The sequence below is a fragment of the Apteryx mantelli genome, chromosome 2 (assembly GCF_036417845.1).
Source record: "Apteryx mantelli isolate bAptMan1 chromosome 2, bAptMan1.hap1, whole genome shotgun sequence".
In the NCBI taxonomy this organism is placed as follows: Eukaryota; Metazoa; Chordata; class Aves; order Apterygiformes; family Apterygidae; genus Apteryx; species Apteryx mantelli.
In genome coordinates, this window is record NC_089979.1 from 150,800,507 (window position 1) to 150,818,446 (window position 17,940).

Genomic DNA, 17,940 nt, shown 5'->3' on the forward strand with positions numbered 1-17,940 from the left:
TCCGGCCGGGCGAGGGGCGGCTCCGCTCCGCGCCGTTAAGCGGCGGTCCGCGCAGCCCCGGTGACACCCCCTTTCCTTCCCCCCCCCCCCCCCCCAACCGCCGGTGAGGCCCGGCCAAGTCGCGCCGCCCGCCCCCTGCCCGGGCGGCGGCGCCCGAAGGATGCGGAGCGGCGGAGCGCGGGCGGCGGCGGGGCGCCGCGGGGGGACCCGCCGCTGCGCCGGGCGCGGGCGCCGCCGCCGCTGCCCCTGCGCGCGCCGCGCGGCGGCCCCTCAGTGAGCGCGGCAGCCGCGGCGGGGACGAGCCGCGCGCGGGCGGCGGGCGGCTGCTGCCGTCGCAGGGGGCTGCGAGCCGCGCCGGGCCGGCGGCGGCGCCGCCACAGGTGACGCGGGGGCGGGGGGCCGCTCTCCGCCCTGCCGCCGCCGCCGCTCAGCCGCCGCTCGGCGCCGCGGCTGCATATGCACAGCCCATCGTGAGGGACTCGCCGTGCCTCCGCGACCGGAGCGCCGGGGGCCATGGCTCTGCTCCGGCTCCTTCTCCTGCTGCTCCTCGCCCAGCGCTGGCCGGGCGCTGCCGCCGCCGCCGGCCAAGGGCAGGCGGGGCACGGCCGGGAGCGGGCGCTTAGGGGGAGGCAGCAGATCTACAGCCACATCAAGAGCCGCGATCCCGCGGCGGCCCCGCGGAGCCGCTCCACGGAGGGCACCATCTTGGCGCAGCGGCTGGCCGAGGAGGTGCCCCAGGACGTGGCCTCGTTCCTCTACACGGGTGACTCGCGCGAGCTGCGGCGCGCCAACTGCTCGGGCAGGTACGAGCTGGCCAGCCTGGCCGGCAAGTCGCGCTTCGCTGCGCACCCCTCCTTGCACGGCGCCCTGGACACCCTCACCCACGCCACCAACTTCCTCAACATGATCCTCCAGAGCAATAAGTCGCGGGAGCAGAACTTCCAGGAGGACCTGGAGTGGTACCAAGCCTTGATCAGGAGCCTCCTGGAGGGGGACCCCAGCATCTCCAGGGCAGCTATCACTTTCAGCACGGAGCCTTTCTCCTCCACCCCCCAGATCTTCCTCCAGGCCAGCAGGCATGAGAGCCAGATCCTCCTGCAAGACTTGTCCTCCTCGGCTCACCGCCTGGCCAACGCCTCTGTGGAGACAGAGTGGTTCCACAGCTTGAAGCGCAAGTGGAGGCCGCATCTGCACAGGAAGGTCTTAAACCCGGGCCCCAAAACTTTGGAGAACAGCTGGAAGAGGCGAGAGAGCTTCAGTGCTGATAAGAACCACATCAGGTGGTCCTCGCCTTTCCTGGAGTGCGAGAACGGGAATTACAAACCCGGCTGGCTAGTGACTCTCTCGGCAGCTTTCTATGGACTGCGACCAAACCTGTTCCCCGAATTCAGGTAGGAGGAGCGCTCTTCTCCCTCCCTTCCCTAGTCAGAAGGGGATAGGATGGCGTTTCCACTTCCGAGCCCCTTCTGGAGAGGGGTGAGCTGTGTCTCAGGAGTGACCTGATCAGCCCTTTCCAAACTGGCTGCCCAGTCATGCCCCAGTGCACGCATAGCTTTCCTTGGGGTATGGCCTTCCTGTTGAGTCTTGCCTTGGTACATCTTGGGGAGCTGCTGCTCGGTGAAAGAATTGCTTTTATTTTAGTCTGTAAAACACTGTTCTTACACACCTGTTTCAGTGACAGCAGTTAATGTGGGTTATGTTCACAGTGTGCTTCTGTGAGGAGAGGAGGAGTTGCCAGTTGTAGTTTATTTCTGATTGCAAGAGGAAGATGTTTGCCGATGCGTTATTTCTTACTACACTGCATAATTAAAATTGGCACAACCCCAGCTATAACTTTAACCAGCTGGGAAACAATGTTATTGTACTGTAAACTGCAGTTTTTGGTCTCCAGAGCACATCTGCTGAAGGGTGCTCAAGCCTGGTCAGTATATATAATAGTATATTAATAGGTAAATAAATGTTTGTTACTGTAGTTCTACCATACTGCATATGGTTACAGCCTAAACTGGCAATAGGAAAGCTTTTCTTATAGCATTGTTTATAGGAATCCCTGCCCCCCCCCCAAACAAACAAAAAAAACCCTTTATGGCCCTATTGTATAGTTGGTGCCTGGCATATGTAGAGTTGCTTATCTTTTACTACCATTTTACTACCATTACCCTAGGATTTAGCCACTGGGCTGTGACTAGTAAAGAGGAGGATATAAAAAGGCCCAGTCTCATGCTTTGTTATTTTGACAGTAAAGAAGGACCTGTAGCCCACAGGTTGTACTCATTCCTTGTACAGGATTTTGTGGTTTTGCACTGGAACTTTTGTAGTGGGGTTTATGGATAATTCTGTTTCTTGGGGAATGCCCTGCCCTGAAGTAGTTATTATCTTCCAGGGAATAAGAGAGGAGTGCCAAATTTGTTCTGTGCTGGGATGCAGTGGCAGGTGAATATAGACAAGAACACAGCGAAACTGAACGGATTTCACTGGACCTAGGTGGCCAGGCAGTCACTTATGAGCATTGGTTTTCTCGGCTTCCTCTGAAATCCAGTGGGATCAAACAAATATGAATGCAGTTGTTCATCCTTGAAAGAAAAAAAAAAAAAATCTCTTGATTAGAAAGTGGCTCTTTATCTCCCTACAGAGTGGTACAATTTTAACATTTGTGGGGGTTGGTAGGGTTAGGGTAAAATGAGCTCATATCAAAGCTGTTTGAATTCCTCTCAAGAACAAAAATCAAGAGAAATTTTATTTCAGAACTTTTCTGGACCACAGACTGGTTGGACCATAGTCTTGTCATACAAAAGTTCAGGAAACTTCTCATAGTTCTTTGCAAAGCAGTGTTTCACAGGTGATGAACTTCTGGGTGCAGATGAATGCTACTGTAGCATGGCATTCTCTTGTTGGGGATATGTTTACTTAACCTCAAGTACTGCCAGCTGATTAGAGGCTGCCACCCCATCCCAGCCTATCTGGGAACGTAGATCTTCATATAAAACTTATCTCAAAGAAGCTTTGCTGTTGACCTCAGTCAAAACAAGAGCAGGTCTTAAGCAACAGAGTCTGAAGCTTCAATCTCAGCTCTGTGTCAAGATCCTGTGATGCAGGAAGCGTCTTGGTGGTGTTGGTTTCCACTGCGGTAGCTTTGTCCAGCACACACAAGGTACCAGGACTGTTTTGGAGGAACCCTGGCCGCACAAGTCAACTAGTAGAGGTCCTTCTGGTCCTGGTACAAGGCTCCCACCAGTGGTTTTCCCAGCCTCTGTTTACCATATGGGAATCGCTTGACTTGACAAAGTATGTTCAGATGCTTTAATGGACATCCATTAAGCATGTCTAGGTTTGGAGAACCTTTTTTCATTTAGAAGCTCTTGCAATGGGACACACTGCAAGTTTGAAGTGCTGCTTCAAACATTTTGAATTTGAGGTTATTTAAGAGTTAAGACAAAACTAAGTTTTTCTGTATCAAAACCAGAGATGAAATCAGCTATGGTAAGCATTTCTAAGAAATTAGTCAATATGTTTTAGGTCACTATATAAGGAAGGCGGTGGAAGTAGTACCTATATACTTACTCTGGCAAGGCCAAGTGATGGTTCCTGCACTCCTTGTTTGAGGTATGTTACATGAAAGGTGGCCTTGTAATAAAAGTTCACTGGAAAATATTATTTGGGATTTTGGAAAAAAGTAATTTTGCAGCTACATAGAAAATATTGAAAACCAAATACACCTCTCTGAAGATTTGTAGGATATATATTTTTTTAATACCAATTTGCTCAAATATTTGCAAAATATTTTCTGTACTCAATAGGGGCACAGTCAGACAGCCCAAGCCTCAGTGTAAGTTCCTACAAGAAGAAATGGATTCAAATATAAAAATGTAAAAAAAATGTAAAATTAAATGAAAAATTAAATGAAGTCATTAGAACATTAGTATTAATCACTATAAGATGCCTCTCAAAATAGGTTTTATTTCCCCTTGCCATCTGTCTTTGAGTGAGACAAAGTGGTATAAATTTTAAATTCCTACTTAAAGCCTATATGGTAAAAAGTGGTATGTACTACTCCATCTTCTGAAAAAGCTGTGTTGATTCTCCCAACAAAATGTCTCTGAACCATCTGTTAGGAACATTTTAATGCTTCAGTTTACATGCTCCTTCCATTTAATAGTCTGGCATGAGATCATTGAGAGTAATTTAGTGCATGCCCCTTTAATATTCCTCTAACAGTTTATGTACTTTCTTCTTCACTGACATGAGGTTTATGGTATGGCATGCTAGGGCAAGAGACATTCATACACTAATTTTCTTGATGGAAGAGAGTTCATTCAGGTTATAGAAGAAAAAGCCATTGCATCTACTTCGTGGAATATCTTCCATTGCAGTAACAGATGGCTGCGTCACATAGTGTAGGGGGGGAAAAAAGAGTTTAATGGAGGCAAGACTAATAATTACTACTGGTTTTGTTCAATGACTGTTACTATTGTGATGCTGTTCTCAATGACATTCCAAAAAGGCAACCAAAAGCCAAAAGACAAGCGTTGTTCTTTGCAGTTTGCAAGTGGAATTCACAACCATATGGGTCTATATCATTGTACAGTTCAGCGCTGTCCTGTGTCATAGGAAGCAGGCACCTGTAGAGCATCATAGGGATTTGTCATTAAACTTCTGTAACCCTCTTTACTAATTTCTGTTACCCAGTGGTACTGAACTCTATTCTGCAGCACACAGTGGTGCAGACAGTCTCTTTGCAGCCCTACTGTGGAACTGGAATGGTGTGAAAAGCTGCATGTTGAGAGTTCACTTAGTTCTCTAAAAGTACTTGCTTGGCACCTGAAGGGGAAACTGGAGGTTTTCATTGCTTCAGCAGCCTCCTAGGCCAGTGAGGAGGATTACTCCTTAATCTGGAAGAAAAGTGTGCCAATGGCTAGCTGTTAGGAGCATAGTAGTAAAAAAGCAAACAACCAAACAAAAACAAAACAACCTCCCCCCTCCCAACCCTACCCATCTCCTGGGTCACCGAGTCCGATCTCCTGCTATCACAACCAATGTAATTTGCTGACCAAACTCCATCTTAAAGTAGGTAGTGTGTGTCCATTTCCCCTGCCACTCAACTTTCTCCTCCACTAACATCCTGAGGGGGGGGGTCTCATGGTTGGAAAGCTTCTTCTGATTTCTGGTCTAAATTTATTCAGTCAGTTCTCATCCATTCGTTTCTGTTCCAAAACTGCCTTTTATCTTAAATAGCACTCTTTTCTTATGTTCACTGTCCTGAACTATTTATAGGCAGCAGTCTCTTCTCCACCTGTGTTTACTAGACTAAACAAACTAGCTTTCTTTAGTCTCTTGTCATAAACTCTCTGTTGCCATGGTCCCTCTTCAAGTCCTGTTCCAGTATTTCTGGAATGTGGTTAGTCAGATTCATGTGCAATATCTCAGCCTTGTGTAATGACATTAATTATTCCCACATTCTGTATGAACTGTTGCTTTTGCAGTTCAAAATGTTCTCTTGCATACTGCCCTTGTTTGTTTTTTTTTTAATGTTATATTGCCATATGCCAGCATTTTGGGAAGTGGTCATTACTATCACGCTTTTTCAGCTAGAAGGTAAGAATGTGTTTAGGATGCAGGGAGACTCTTCCCCTCCCCGGCATGTTCTAGCAAGGGCAGGTAGTTTTTTCTCTCCAAATCCAGGACATTATTTGCAATTTTTCTTAAGGACTGTTGGGAGAATGAAATGGAATGATGGTTCTTTTTGACAGAAAATGACCATAATTGGAAAGCTGAGTAAGTTTTTCGAATGATGTGTTCTGGAGCATTTACAGGTAGCTTCATTCCGAAGTTTGGCTGCACCAAGTGTTACCACTTAATTTTTTTTGAACTTCCTGGCATTTGAGCCTTCTCTCAATTATTATAAAGGTATTCCTTGGTGCAAAGATTATTTTTTTATTGCATGGTTAACCCAGCTGTTTTTTCCCAAAAGGCATTGTAATGTACTGATTTCCACTGAGTTAAGGACTCAGACCACTCAAGTGCTAGGCCATAATGGGGTGTTTAGTTGGGAGGCACTCCTGAAGGCAAATTAAACCATGGAGGTGGAAGTGTATATGGTGAGTGATTTCTTAGTTAATATCTTTGATTTCCTCTTCTGTTAAATATTTGAAAGGTGTTAAATTGTTCAGTGAAATAAGCATAAAAGTATACTTAAAATAGAAGAGAGAAATTATATGAACTAGTAACTTTTTTCTTTAAAGATGGTTTAATTTCTTATTTTAACCTCCCTTTTTATGCTCCCCCTAATATCTTTAATCTGTTCTTCAGTACTGAACTAGAAAAGAAAAATTCTGTCAACTGCTTAAGGAGACTGTTTCACTAAATTTTAGATTCACTAATTTATGTGACATCATACATTAGTTATATAATCCTGAAAATATTTTAAAATGGTCATGCTGACATTTTCTTCTCTAACACGCTCTGGCCTGTATAACATGACGGAAGGTGTGGGTGGATTTAGAACATGTTTTAAAAATGAAAAGGAATAACTTATTTTCTCGAGCTTCTGAAAGTTTTGGATTTATATTCCTGAAAAGAGGTGAGAACAAAGAAATGTCTACTTCCTATGATTTACTGTTTGTTTACAGAACCCCTCACTATGTTTTAAGTATTCTCTAGACAGTCAGTGATATCTGTGCCTTTTTCTTATGAGGTCATGGATAAGGATAGAAAAGGATGAAAAGAAAGGAACAATAAATAGGGACTTTTTTAGAAACATGAGTCAGCTTTATTCACTGCTGGAGAAACAGAAGTGGATCTTTGAAGATAAGATAAATATGGCCAGGAGAGGAGTGAAACATACTGCATTTACAACAACAATTACATAGCATGTGGCAAGTTGGAATAAAAGAAATTAACTTTTTGGGTCAAACTGTTTCCACTCCTCTATCATCTGCCCCCATCGTCCTTGGGCAAGGCTTCCACTGGAGCAGGTTATCAAAGCCCTTTTGAAGGGAATGGATGTGTGACAGTTCTCACTATCTGAGGTTCTGCTCCAGGATTAGCACCTTTTAGTCTGTCTGTTCATGGACCTGGGCTGAGGTGGAGAAATGTTCCCGAGGGTAAGTACAAAAGTATTGCTCTGTTAGGTCAAAGGAAAGTCTCATCTAGTCCAGTATTCTGTCTTCAAAAGTGGTTTCTGGCAGGTGCTTGGGAAGGAGTATAAGAACAGTGGAAGTGCTGAGTTCTCCTGTTTTAGATGCATCCTATTTACAGGTAATAAACAGTACAAAAAGTTTGTGTTTCAGACTTTGTATCTGAACAAATGTTTATAGTAACCATGGATTAAAGTGGCCTTCATGATTTTAATTCCTTTTTTAATCAATTTACATTTTTTGTCCTCTGGTATATAACTTGGCATTGAGTCCCGTATTATGATTATGAGCTGTTTGAAGAAAAACTATTCTCTTCTGTTTTCACATCTGCTGCATGATAAATGCCTTGGGAGATCCCTGATGTGTGTGTATGTGTGGTGTGTGTGTGATTTTTTTTTTTTTTTTTTAATCAGTTTGGAAACATTTCTCATATCTTCTTTGTGACAGTTGGATTTATATGTGGCTTATACTAAGTATTGTTATCGCCTGCAAACTTTATCTCACTGAGCTGTTTTTGGTCACTTGTGAATGTCAAAACAGGTACCAGCAGGGATAATTGTGGTGCCCAACTTGTAATATCCCTGCAGGTGAAAGCTGACCTTTTGTCACAGTGATGCTCTCAAGAATTGATAAGTGGTAGGAGCCTCCCTAGCTTTAAAGGGTGGTGAAAATATTCATTTACCTTTTCTGCAAGGGCTGTGTCTACTGTCAGCTTCTTACATCTTGATATCTGTTGGCCTTACGGATTCTGTTTCTGGCTTCTTCCTCCTGAGGCATTTGAAAAGTGTTTTTGTTTGTTTGTTTGTTTTTTAATTATTAGTGCTTATGCTTTTAACATGCTGCTCCTAAAGCCTTTTCTGATTTCTTCCCCCCACACACCTTCCTGTAGCTTTGTTATGTTTCTTGCCTGAATTTATGCTCTTCTGTTTTCCTTTTTTGGGTACTGTCTTCCCCTTACTTTTCAGTTTTGAAATTCCCCTATTACCTTTTAATTTTCAGCGTTGGAAGTGTGATTCTAGTTTAGTTTAGGCTAAAGCCATCTCTCCTGTGTAGGCTCCTTCTAATCCAAAAGGTTTTCCTGTTCCTACTCTCTTCTTCCTTATATCATTTCCTAAACCATTCCTTGATGCTCTTTCTCTCCACCCCTTCTTTTTGACTCCATAGATAGTAATGGGAGCATTTTGGGGAATGCCCTTTCCTTACTGAATAGCCTAAATTTTGACTCCCAAGAGCTTTTTTCATAGGAAGAATCTAATGTAATTGGTACCAGTATACCCCTCTCCCCATCACTGACACCTTTCCAGCATTCCCATACAAGGTTATGCTTAGTGTCAGAACTTGGACACTAGCAGCAATTTAAACAAACACAAAATAATCTTCAGCCAAAGATACAACCACCTCAAACTATCTAGGAAGCTCTCTGACTAAATTGCAGAGAAATGCCCAGATAGGTAGCACTGTATGCCATGTATCTGAATGCAGATTTAAATTCTAAATAATTCTACTGACAAGAGAGGTTTCAGCTTTAAGTATTCCACCCTTGTTCCAAATGCCCTGTGGGGATTTTCTTTGCGGGTGAATCCCAATTCATGTGCCCACAACTGCTATTCCTTACTCTCCAGTTGGGTTTATTTTTAGTTGAAGTTGGTTTTCCTGTGAAAATGCATGCTGAAAAGCAGCAGTTATGCTATGGCTAAGGAATTGGAGAAGTTTCTCTGTCCCATTAGTAAGAAATGATTGGTAAATTGAGTGACCAGAGCAAAATCATTGTTGTATCTCAATGGCCTTTTGCACGTCTAGGTGGACACATTATACATCTACAGTGCAAAGATAATGCTTTCAAAAATGTAAGCCTAAATCTTAATTTTCAAAAGTAATTTGAACAAATGTCAGAAGCTCTTGACAACCAGTAAAACTTATGGCTGAAAGTCACTTGTGAATTTGACACAAGGAAGTTCTTTTTTGGGGTGCCCAGCTGGAGATAACTTTGAAGGGGCCTCAGGTTTCAGGTAGTGTGCACTCTTTGAAAATTAATGTTCTTGAATGTGTCAGCCTCTAAAAATGAGAAAGCTCAGAAAAGGTGTCTACCCTGAAAACCTTGGCTATACTAATTAAAATATGCATTTTTCTAGAGATTGAAAGGATTTTTGGATTTAGGATATCTGTAGAGGTTTTTTTTTTTTTTTTTTTTCCCCCCTCATCTCCTTGTTCTTGATATGGAGGATGCCCAGAGGACTGGGGGTGGAGGGAATTAATATGGCAGCAAGAATTTAGGAATGCATTTAGATTTGAAGGATATCTGCTTCAGCATGTGATAGCCATGCCTTATACCTTAATTAAGGCTGGGGAAAGCCCTGCAGCATTTGTATTTGTCCGTTTAAACTCCCCACAGTGATTTTTTTTTTTTTGTTTTTCCCTAGTTTGCAATGAAGAGGTTTACATTCTATCGAGGCACGCAGGATTCCTTCTTGCAGGGGATTCAGTCTTATCTGGCATCAATCAAATGAAATATATGTGCTTTTGCTGAAACCTTTCAAAAGGATCATTATAACTTAGATTTTTTTTCCCAATGTTATGTAATGTTAAAGGAGCTGTTATTTTGTCTACTTCCCTTTAGTTCTAAATTCCAGAAGGCTTCTCTGATTCTCTAATTAATAGACTTGTACCTCACATATACAGCTTATAAGCAGAACTGATTACATTATTACAGGGATCTTATCCATATGTTTGATATTCTTTTGTCCTATTTGCTTTTAATGTTTACCAGTGCAAAAATAAATATAAAAACCTGGAAGACAAACTTTGAATGCCTGTTCAGCTGAGCTTTGACCTCCGTGCAAATAAGCTTCCCGAGATCTAGAGGACAAAGATATTGTTTATTACCAATTAAACGCTGGCAAGCTATTCTGTGTAGTTATCGCTTAGGCTGGATGGGAGAAAGAGTACATGCTCCTTCTGCTTTTTCATGATGTGACAGTACAGGCAAAAATTCTTCTGTAGATATAGGCTTTACAACACATTGTTACAATGAAATATTGTAACTACTGAAACTATCAAGATAGCTAGTAGGCTGGGAAAATAAGCTTAAATCAATTTCTGGCACAGATTTCAAGGCAAACAGAATGCCAACAAACAGTGGTACTGGAAATTAAGACAGACATGAAAGCCTCTTAAATCAAACCTTCTGGCCCGACAGAAAATCCTTGATGACATCACTCTCCAATGATTTTCCATGATGCACAATTCAACAAGTTCTTTATCTGTAGGTGCCCAATATATTAAACACAAACCTGTAATCTTTAAGCATCTCTCTTTGTGTAAGGACTGTAAAATTGTGTCAGAAAACAAATATTTATAGTTATAAGGAGATTAACAAAATATACTTAACTTGCCAGATGGTCCACAATTACCAGTAATATTATTATTAACTTACCACTGTGGCTTGGGTTCAGCCAGGCAGCACTGTCAGTGAGGATGAATGTGTTATGCTGATGAGTCTTACTATCATACCATTGACATTTGTATCTTGATCACTTCTATCAAGATAGCATAGATGCAATGAATTCCAGTTAGTTCAATAAATATAACATTTAGAGGTAGCTGGTCCCTATACATGCTAGGAGGATGTGTTCTTCCATATGCTCCATTTTCTGATTGCTGAATCAAAAATAACTAAAAATGTAGGTGGCTAACCAGGCTGTGCCAGCTAGTGTATTAATCACAGATGAATTTCAAAAATATATCATCATGTACATATCAGTGTATTCTATGTGTAGTAATGATGGAATATAAGTCTGAGATGGTGTGTTAAAATGGCAAGACATTCCAAATGAATGCAGTAAAAAGCTTGTGCCATAATGATGCCTTCTGTAAATGCCACATGAACACTTATAAAAACTTCTTTCTTTTGAAAGCATTGTAAATGCTCAAGTAGTTACAGACCCTGTTCTACCTAATCAGAACTGTGGTGGCACCATGAAACATGGACATACATTGCGGAGGTCTAATGAAAAAGAATAGATATGCACAGTGGAAAGTCTATGACCTCTTGGACACCATGTAACTTAGGAGAGTGTTTTCTTATGCCAACTTCTGGACTGCACTGTTCTCCCTTTCTGTAGATTTTTCATTCCAGCAATTCATAAAGTTCTGAGAGAAAGAAAGAGCAGAGCAGGTTAATCATATCAGAAGGTTCGGGTTGTGCTAGTGAAGAACTGCAGAGAAGAAAGGAGTTGTAGGTAGAAATAGTAATGTTTGTCTGTATTGGGTTCATGAAGATTGGATTTTGTGAAAGGAAGATGCTCTTTTCTTAAGTTTTAACACAAGAGAATACAAAAGGAGAATTCATTCAGTTTAAAATGGAAGCTTTCTGCAGTGTTTCTGAAAAAGAGTATGATGAAAATACTTTAAGATAAGATAAAATTTTGGGGCCTGCAGGGCTGAACAGGAAGTGCCTCACTAAAGTCGTGCGAAAGGAAGTGAGGTGGAAGCAGGGACAGGTGACCCTGGGGGAATAAAGAGACACTGTCCAAGCATGCAAGGATGGGGTTAGGGAAGCCAAAGCACATCTGAAGTTAAATCTGGCAAGGGACATGAAAGGCAACAATGGAGGCTTCTGCAAGTACATCAGCAGCAGCAGACTAGGGAAAATGTGGGCCTGCTGCTGAATGTGGCAGGGGACCTGGTGACAAAGGACATGGAAAAGGCGGAGGTACCAAATACCTACTTCACCTGTCCTTACTGGTTAGATTGGCCTTCAGGAATCTGAGGCCCCTGAGACCAGATGGGATGTCTGGAGCAAGGAAGACTTACCCTTGGTGGAGGAGGATCAGGTTAGGAAATATTTAAACAAACAGGACATACACAAGTTCATGGGACTTGATGGGATGCATCCACAAGTACCGGGGGAACAAGCTAATGTCATTGCAAGGCCACACTTGATAATATTTGAAAGGTCATGGTCATTCAGGGAGGTTCCTGATGACTGGAAGAAAGCAAATGTCACTTGCATCTTCAAGAAGGAGGATGAAGGGATCTGCAAGCTGGTCAGCCTCACCTCGCTCCCTTGGAAGGTGATGGAACAAATCCTCCCAGAAACCATTTCCAAACCCATGAAGGACAAGAAGGCAAGGGAGAGTAGTCAGCATGGATTTATGAAGGAGAAATCATGCTTAACCAACCTGATAGCCTTCTATGATGAGATGACTGGCTTGGTGGATGGGGTGAGAACAGTGGATGTTGTTTATCTTGACTTTAGTAAGGCTTTTGACACTGTGTCCCATAACATCCTCTCTTGGCAAACTGATGAAGGATAAACTGATAAGTGGACAGTGAGGTTGGTTGAAAACTGGCTGAATTGCTTGGCTCAGAGGGTTGTGATTAGCTGCATGAAGTCCAGCTGGAGACCAGTCACAGGTGGTGTACCCCACAGGTCAATGTTGGGTCCAGTACTGTTTAACATCCTCGTTAATGACCTGGATGATGGGAGAGAGTGCACCTCTGCAGGTTTGCAGATGATACAAAATTTGGAGGAGTGATTGATAGACCAGATGATTGAGCTGCCATTCAGAGGGACCTTGACAGGCTGGAGAAATGGGCAGAGAGGAACCTCAGGAAGCTCACCAAAGGCAGAAAGCCAAGTCCTGCACCTCGGGAGGAATAATCCCATGCACTGGTGCATGCTGGGGGCTGACTGGCTGGAAAGCAGCTTTGCAGAAAAGGTCTGGGGGTCCTGGTGGACAAGTTGAACCTGAGATAGCAAAGCTCTCTTGTGGTAATGGAGGCTGAGAGTCTCCTGGGCTGAATTAGGAGTGTTGCCAGCAGGTTGAGTGAGATGATCTTTCCCTTCTACTCAGCACTAGTAAGACCAGCACTGGTAAGACCACATCTGCAGTGCTGGGTCCAGTGCTGGGCTCCCCAGTATGAGACAGACATGGACATACTGGAGTGAGTCCAGCAAAACAGCTGTTGTAGGAGGAGAGGCTGAGGTAGCTGGGACAGTTGAGCCTGGAGAAGTGAAGGCTCAGGGTGATGTTATCAATGTGTATAAACACCTGATGGGAGGAAGTTAAGAAGCTGGAGCCAGACTCTTCTCAGTGGGGACCAGGACAAGAGACAATGGGCACAAATTAAAATACAATTAATTCTTTTTTTAAACTTAAAGAAAAAAAATTACTATGAGGGTGATTGAATGCTGGAACAGGTTGCTCAGAGAGGTTTTGGAGTCTTCATCCTTGGAGATACTCAAAACCTGTTTGGACACGGCCCTGAGCAATATGTTCTGGTTGACCCTGCTTGAGCAGGGGGATTGGACTAGGTGGTCTCTAGAATTCCCTTTCAAGCTTAAATACTCTGTGGTTTTGGAAGTCTATTTTTGAACAAAATAATTGTATCAAAAAATTTTCAGTGGTTATAATATGTGCACTTTTAATCAGTTCTGGTGCTAAAAATCTGGAAGTATGTTTATTTTCATTCCAGTACCTGAAGTCAGAGTTTTAGGATGATACGCTGCTGTTTTACATCTCGGAGCACTAGAAGACATATTACAAATTCTTCAACTTGCATCATGTCTTGTACAATGCCATACTCAAATGCTTGCTCAATGCACTTACTCTCCATAGTTTCTCTGCCTCCTATGTGTTGTCTTTGTCACAGTTAACCTGTAGGTAAGTTTTGTTCTTTAGACATTTTTTCCATCCCTTTATACTGACGTGGTTCCACACAGCCTGCTCGTTGTATCACGCAGCAAACTCTAAAGCCTTCTCTTTTTTTTCACCCCTAAATATTCCTCCTCTCCTAACAGTGATTAGTTTACGCTTAACTTGCGTTCTCTGTCTTGCATCACAAAAGCTTTTGTTGAGGGAAAGGGGTGTTTCCTCTCCTACCAGGTAAAAACAAAACCTACGCAAGGGAAAAGCTTTCCCTCTAAAGGTAATAAAGATCTACTTACCTAAAGTGTCTAGAAAGTCTCCCAGGTGAAGCTGCTGCAGTCCTAATAAGGGTGAATCATCACTGTTTTTCTACAATATAAACTGGTTTCTTTGGGGTAGTTAGAATGACAAACTAATGCTTGGGAGACCCTTGCCAAAGTGTCTGGTGTATAAGGTGAACTGGGAGAGCAAGGAGTAACTGGGTCTGAGTCCTGATGCCTGCTTCATGCAGTTGAGCTCCTTATGCATGTATGCAGCCATAGTGATTAATAACTTGCAGAACAGGCCTTGTCCCCAACCCACATGCTAATATTTATGTCCAGAAAGGTCCAGAAAAATATCACAAACCTAGCTGGTGGAATCTGGACATGCTCAGGTGAGGAATTAGTTACCTCTACTCTATGAACAACTGTGCCAGATATCTTGCTGTTATCTGTGTAGGATCACTGGTTTTGAAGCATTCTGCAGGTTAATATAAGCTTGGTGCAGGAAATGTAATCCAGCAACATATCATATAAAAGTTAATCTTTACAGTATGCCAATTTTTTGCTAGTCCAGCTTTATCCCTTGAGGTCACTGGCCACCCTAAACAGGGAAAGATCAATTAATATGGATGAAAGTGTAGCAGTCCCTGAAGAGGTTCTTGTCCAAAGTAAGTGTGGAAATGGGCAAAGGCGTAAAGTAAAAATATACCTGAATATTTTAGAAGCATGATGTATATCATTTCAAGTTGAGTTTGACAGGGCTAGCGCTTAAACGTTTCAGAAGTTTCCTGAGTGTGTCCAGTATCAGAAAAATTGTGGACTTTTTATTTAGATTCTAGGCAGGAGATGGAGGGGGATGAAGAGCACCCATACTGCTTAACTTCCTACTAGGTATCCTGCATAGTTTCCTAATGAATTCTTCAGATCACTTAAATGAGGAGCTTGTGTTTTTTCAATGACTATATAGCATGTCTGAAGATGAATGTCCTCAGATGAAGGTGAGTGTTGTGGACACTGCCCACTTGGTCATACTGTGCCAGATATGAATGAGCAATATTGTACAGAGTTTGATGAAGCTCACTCCTTACAGCTGTTCTGACTTTGTTCACAAGTGGCACTTCAAAAAAAGAGAGAGCTAGAGAGCTATATATTTCTTTTTTATTGCAGTTCTTATTTATATATACTGTGCTCTGACTAAAAGAGGCAACATGCTTTGAGATGAGTGAGGTGTTCCTGAGATAGAGGTCTGGCCATGGCCTTGCTGCTTTGAGAGCTCTTGAGGAAATTTCTTAACACATCCTAAGGCATGGGAAAAGAGGTCTCTGAAAGAAATATGACTATACTATATTTAATCTGATCAAGCTCTGTGAAAATGATTAAATGTTTGTACAATGCCTCTGGAAGTTCTACAGAAAAGCATTGTAAGAAGTATTAAAAAGTTTATTGTTTGTGAGTAGTATCATTGATATAGCAGTAAATACAACTTGTATGCTAAATGTTCTCTTTCTTAAATCTGACATTAGCAGATTAAGAGTAGAGAGCACATAGCTGAAGTTGCACTGTTTTCATGTCCTTGCCCAGTGGAAGCAAGGATTAATAACTGGTGGAGCTGGGAAGGTAGTCCATGGCCTGAAAGGATATTGTTGTTTGTAGTCATGGGAGTTCAGACTGTAGAAATGAAAACTTTTGTTTAAAAGGAGGGAAGCTGATGACTTAAAATGGTACACTAGACTTATGAAATCATTACAGACCATTTATCAGTTATGAGTGAATCCATGAAATGATCTAACTACCAGAAGTTCTATACACTGACATTTTGCTAGACCTAGAGAGCAACAGAGCAGTCACAGATGCATGGTCTCTCAAGAAGATGCTATAAAGGTTCTATGTCCAAAGTCATTCTGTAGATTATTTTAGATAAAGTAAGGAAACTGAAGTTTTTTTCAGATATGAAACAAGCTTACAGCTTTTTTCTCCTGGTGATTTTTGAGCTGTTTTGTAATAAAGTGCTGGCTTTGAAACTGGGTTGGTAGGTTTTCGGTCAAGAGCATTTCTGAGGAAACTTGATGTTGAGAACTTAAATGTTCTTGGCATAGAACTAATGCAGTTCAGACAGTCCTTCATGACCTGTTTGGTGCATATAGGAAACTTTTTCTTGGTTTCTTGGACATCAGTGGCCTACTTCTGGGTTTCACAGCCCTTCTCTAGTTATTTGCATTTCCATGAAAGGAATTAAAATGATAATATATTACAGTGTGGACTCACAGGAATGGAAGAGTGGGGTTTGGGAAAGGTGCTGGAGGAGGATGTGGGGCTGAAGCTAGAGCCACAGAGTGGAGGAGAGACCGTGCTGCACTTGAGTGTTGCAGAGGCCCCACTCCCAGGCAGGCGCTGTCACAGTTTTCTCACTGCGGTGTGCAGATGTGACCAGACTACCCCGTGGGAGAAACTCATGGGCAGGAAAAATGACAAAGCTCTACACATTATCTGAGAGGGCAAAGATGTGGGTGCATTAGGGCAAAAATAATTTCCAGATGGCTATAACTTTCTGGAGTTGAGGAAAGGTGGAAATATAGGGCATTTGTTAGAGGAAGAGGATAGTGCTAGCTGTTAGCATGTGCATCAGCAACAGCATCCCCTGGAGCAAGAGTGGGACGTCATTGTCATTTGGTGTGGGAGTTGTGGACTGTGTGTGGTAGTGCCTGGAGCGTGGTGTTCAGCACACGCCGCCCCTGGTGCTCTGGTGACAGTGCCCATCTCAGAATTAGAGGTGCAAGTTGTTAGCCGTGTTTATTTTAGTTCTTTGCTGCATCATAAAATGTGAAGGGTATTAAATTACTTGAGTATATAACGTATTCTTACCTACCATCTTATATTTATTCAGTGCTTTTAGATTTACAGAGTTCTTTTAGTATATTTCAGTAAGTTCTAAGATAAAAATCTGTCTCTGTCATCATGACTTCAGGAACACAAAACTCCTCATTTCTCTTTTCAAACATTTTATCAAATTCCATATTTAGAAGAAAAATGTCATTCTGCTTTGCAGGGTCTAGAGACATAAAATAGTTTAACTGGCATTTCTGTAGTCACTGTGTTCATGATTGTTTTTTCTTTTTCAGAGGTGTTGTTAAAATCGACATAAATCTGCAGAAGGTGGATATTGACCAGTGTTCAAGTGAGGGGTGGTTTTCAGGAACTCACAAATGTCATCTCAACAGTTCTGAGGTAAGTGTATGAAGGAACTGAACTAAACTTTAATAAAAGAATTGTCTTTCTGCTATAAATAATTTTGTATAGTATAAATTCTATTGGTTTTATAGTCTTTAAATGTGATTTATAGGCTGAAAGGATCTTTCTGTGCAGGGTATAATAATATGCCTGATTTTTAAGAATGCCTGTGTTTAAGGAATACTGGCATTAAATAAAACAGAAGCTAGCTTATTGTGCAGAAATATTAGTTAGAGGGATAAAAAATATCAGTGAAATGATTTATGAAGTTCTGCTTGCAAGTCAAACAGAAACCCATATTTTACGCTTAGAATTAAAATAGTCTTGTAAGGAGAGTCCATCACTTTTGACTGGATGGACTTTTAAAATACAATAAAAGTGGTTGAAATGCTCGTAGTATTTATTTAGAAAAACTTAGGCTTTTGGAAGCCTAAGTTACATGGAATAACAGGCAGAACTGGATGCTGTAATTCTTTTTTTAATAGAAATGCCAACATTTTGACAGAGCTGACTAAATGTTTCTGTTCAACTCCTTCCTGCTTCCCCTTTCCTCCGAAGGTCTGTGTCTGTCTCCGTCTGTCAGTGTATCATAGATCATTCAGCCTGGCCAGTTATATGTATTCAATGAAACTTTAAAACCAAAATGCATTCAATGATTTTTTTCCT

At 42.2% G+C, this 17,940-nt stretch overlaps 1 protein-coding gene across 1 annotated transcript in view; it reads left to right on the forward strand.

Moving 5' to 3' along the window:
* Nucleotides 1-494: 494 nt before the first annotated feature.
* The window catches only part of GPR158 (G protein-coupled receptor 158), a 209,770-nt gene continuing 192,324 nt past the window's right edge, over nt 495-17,940 (forward strand). Inside the window, exons 1-2 of the mRNA XM_067292517.1 lie at nt 495-1,391; nt 17,166-17,271. Coding sequence (XP_067148618.1) covers nt 514-1,391; nt 17,166-17,271 — 984 coding nt within the window. The 5' untranslated portion in view covers nt 495-513. The remainder of the gene's footprint in view (nt 1,392-17,165; nt 17,272-17,940) is intronic.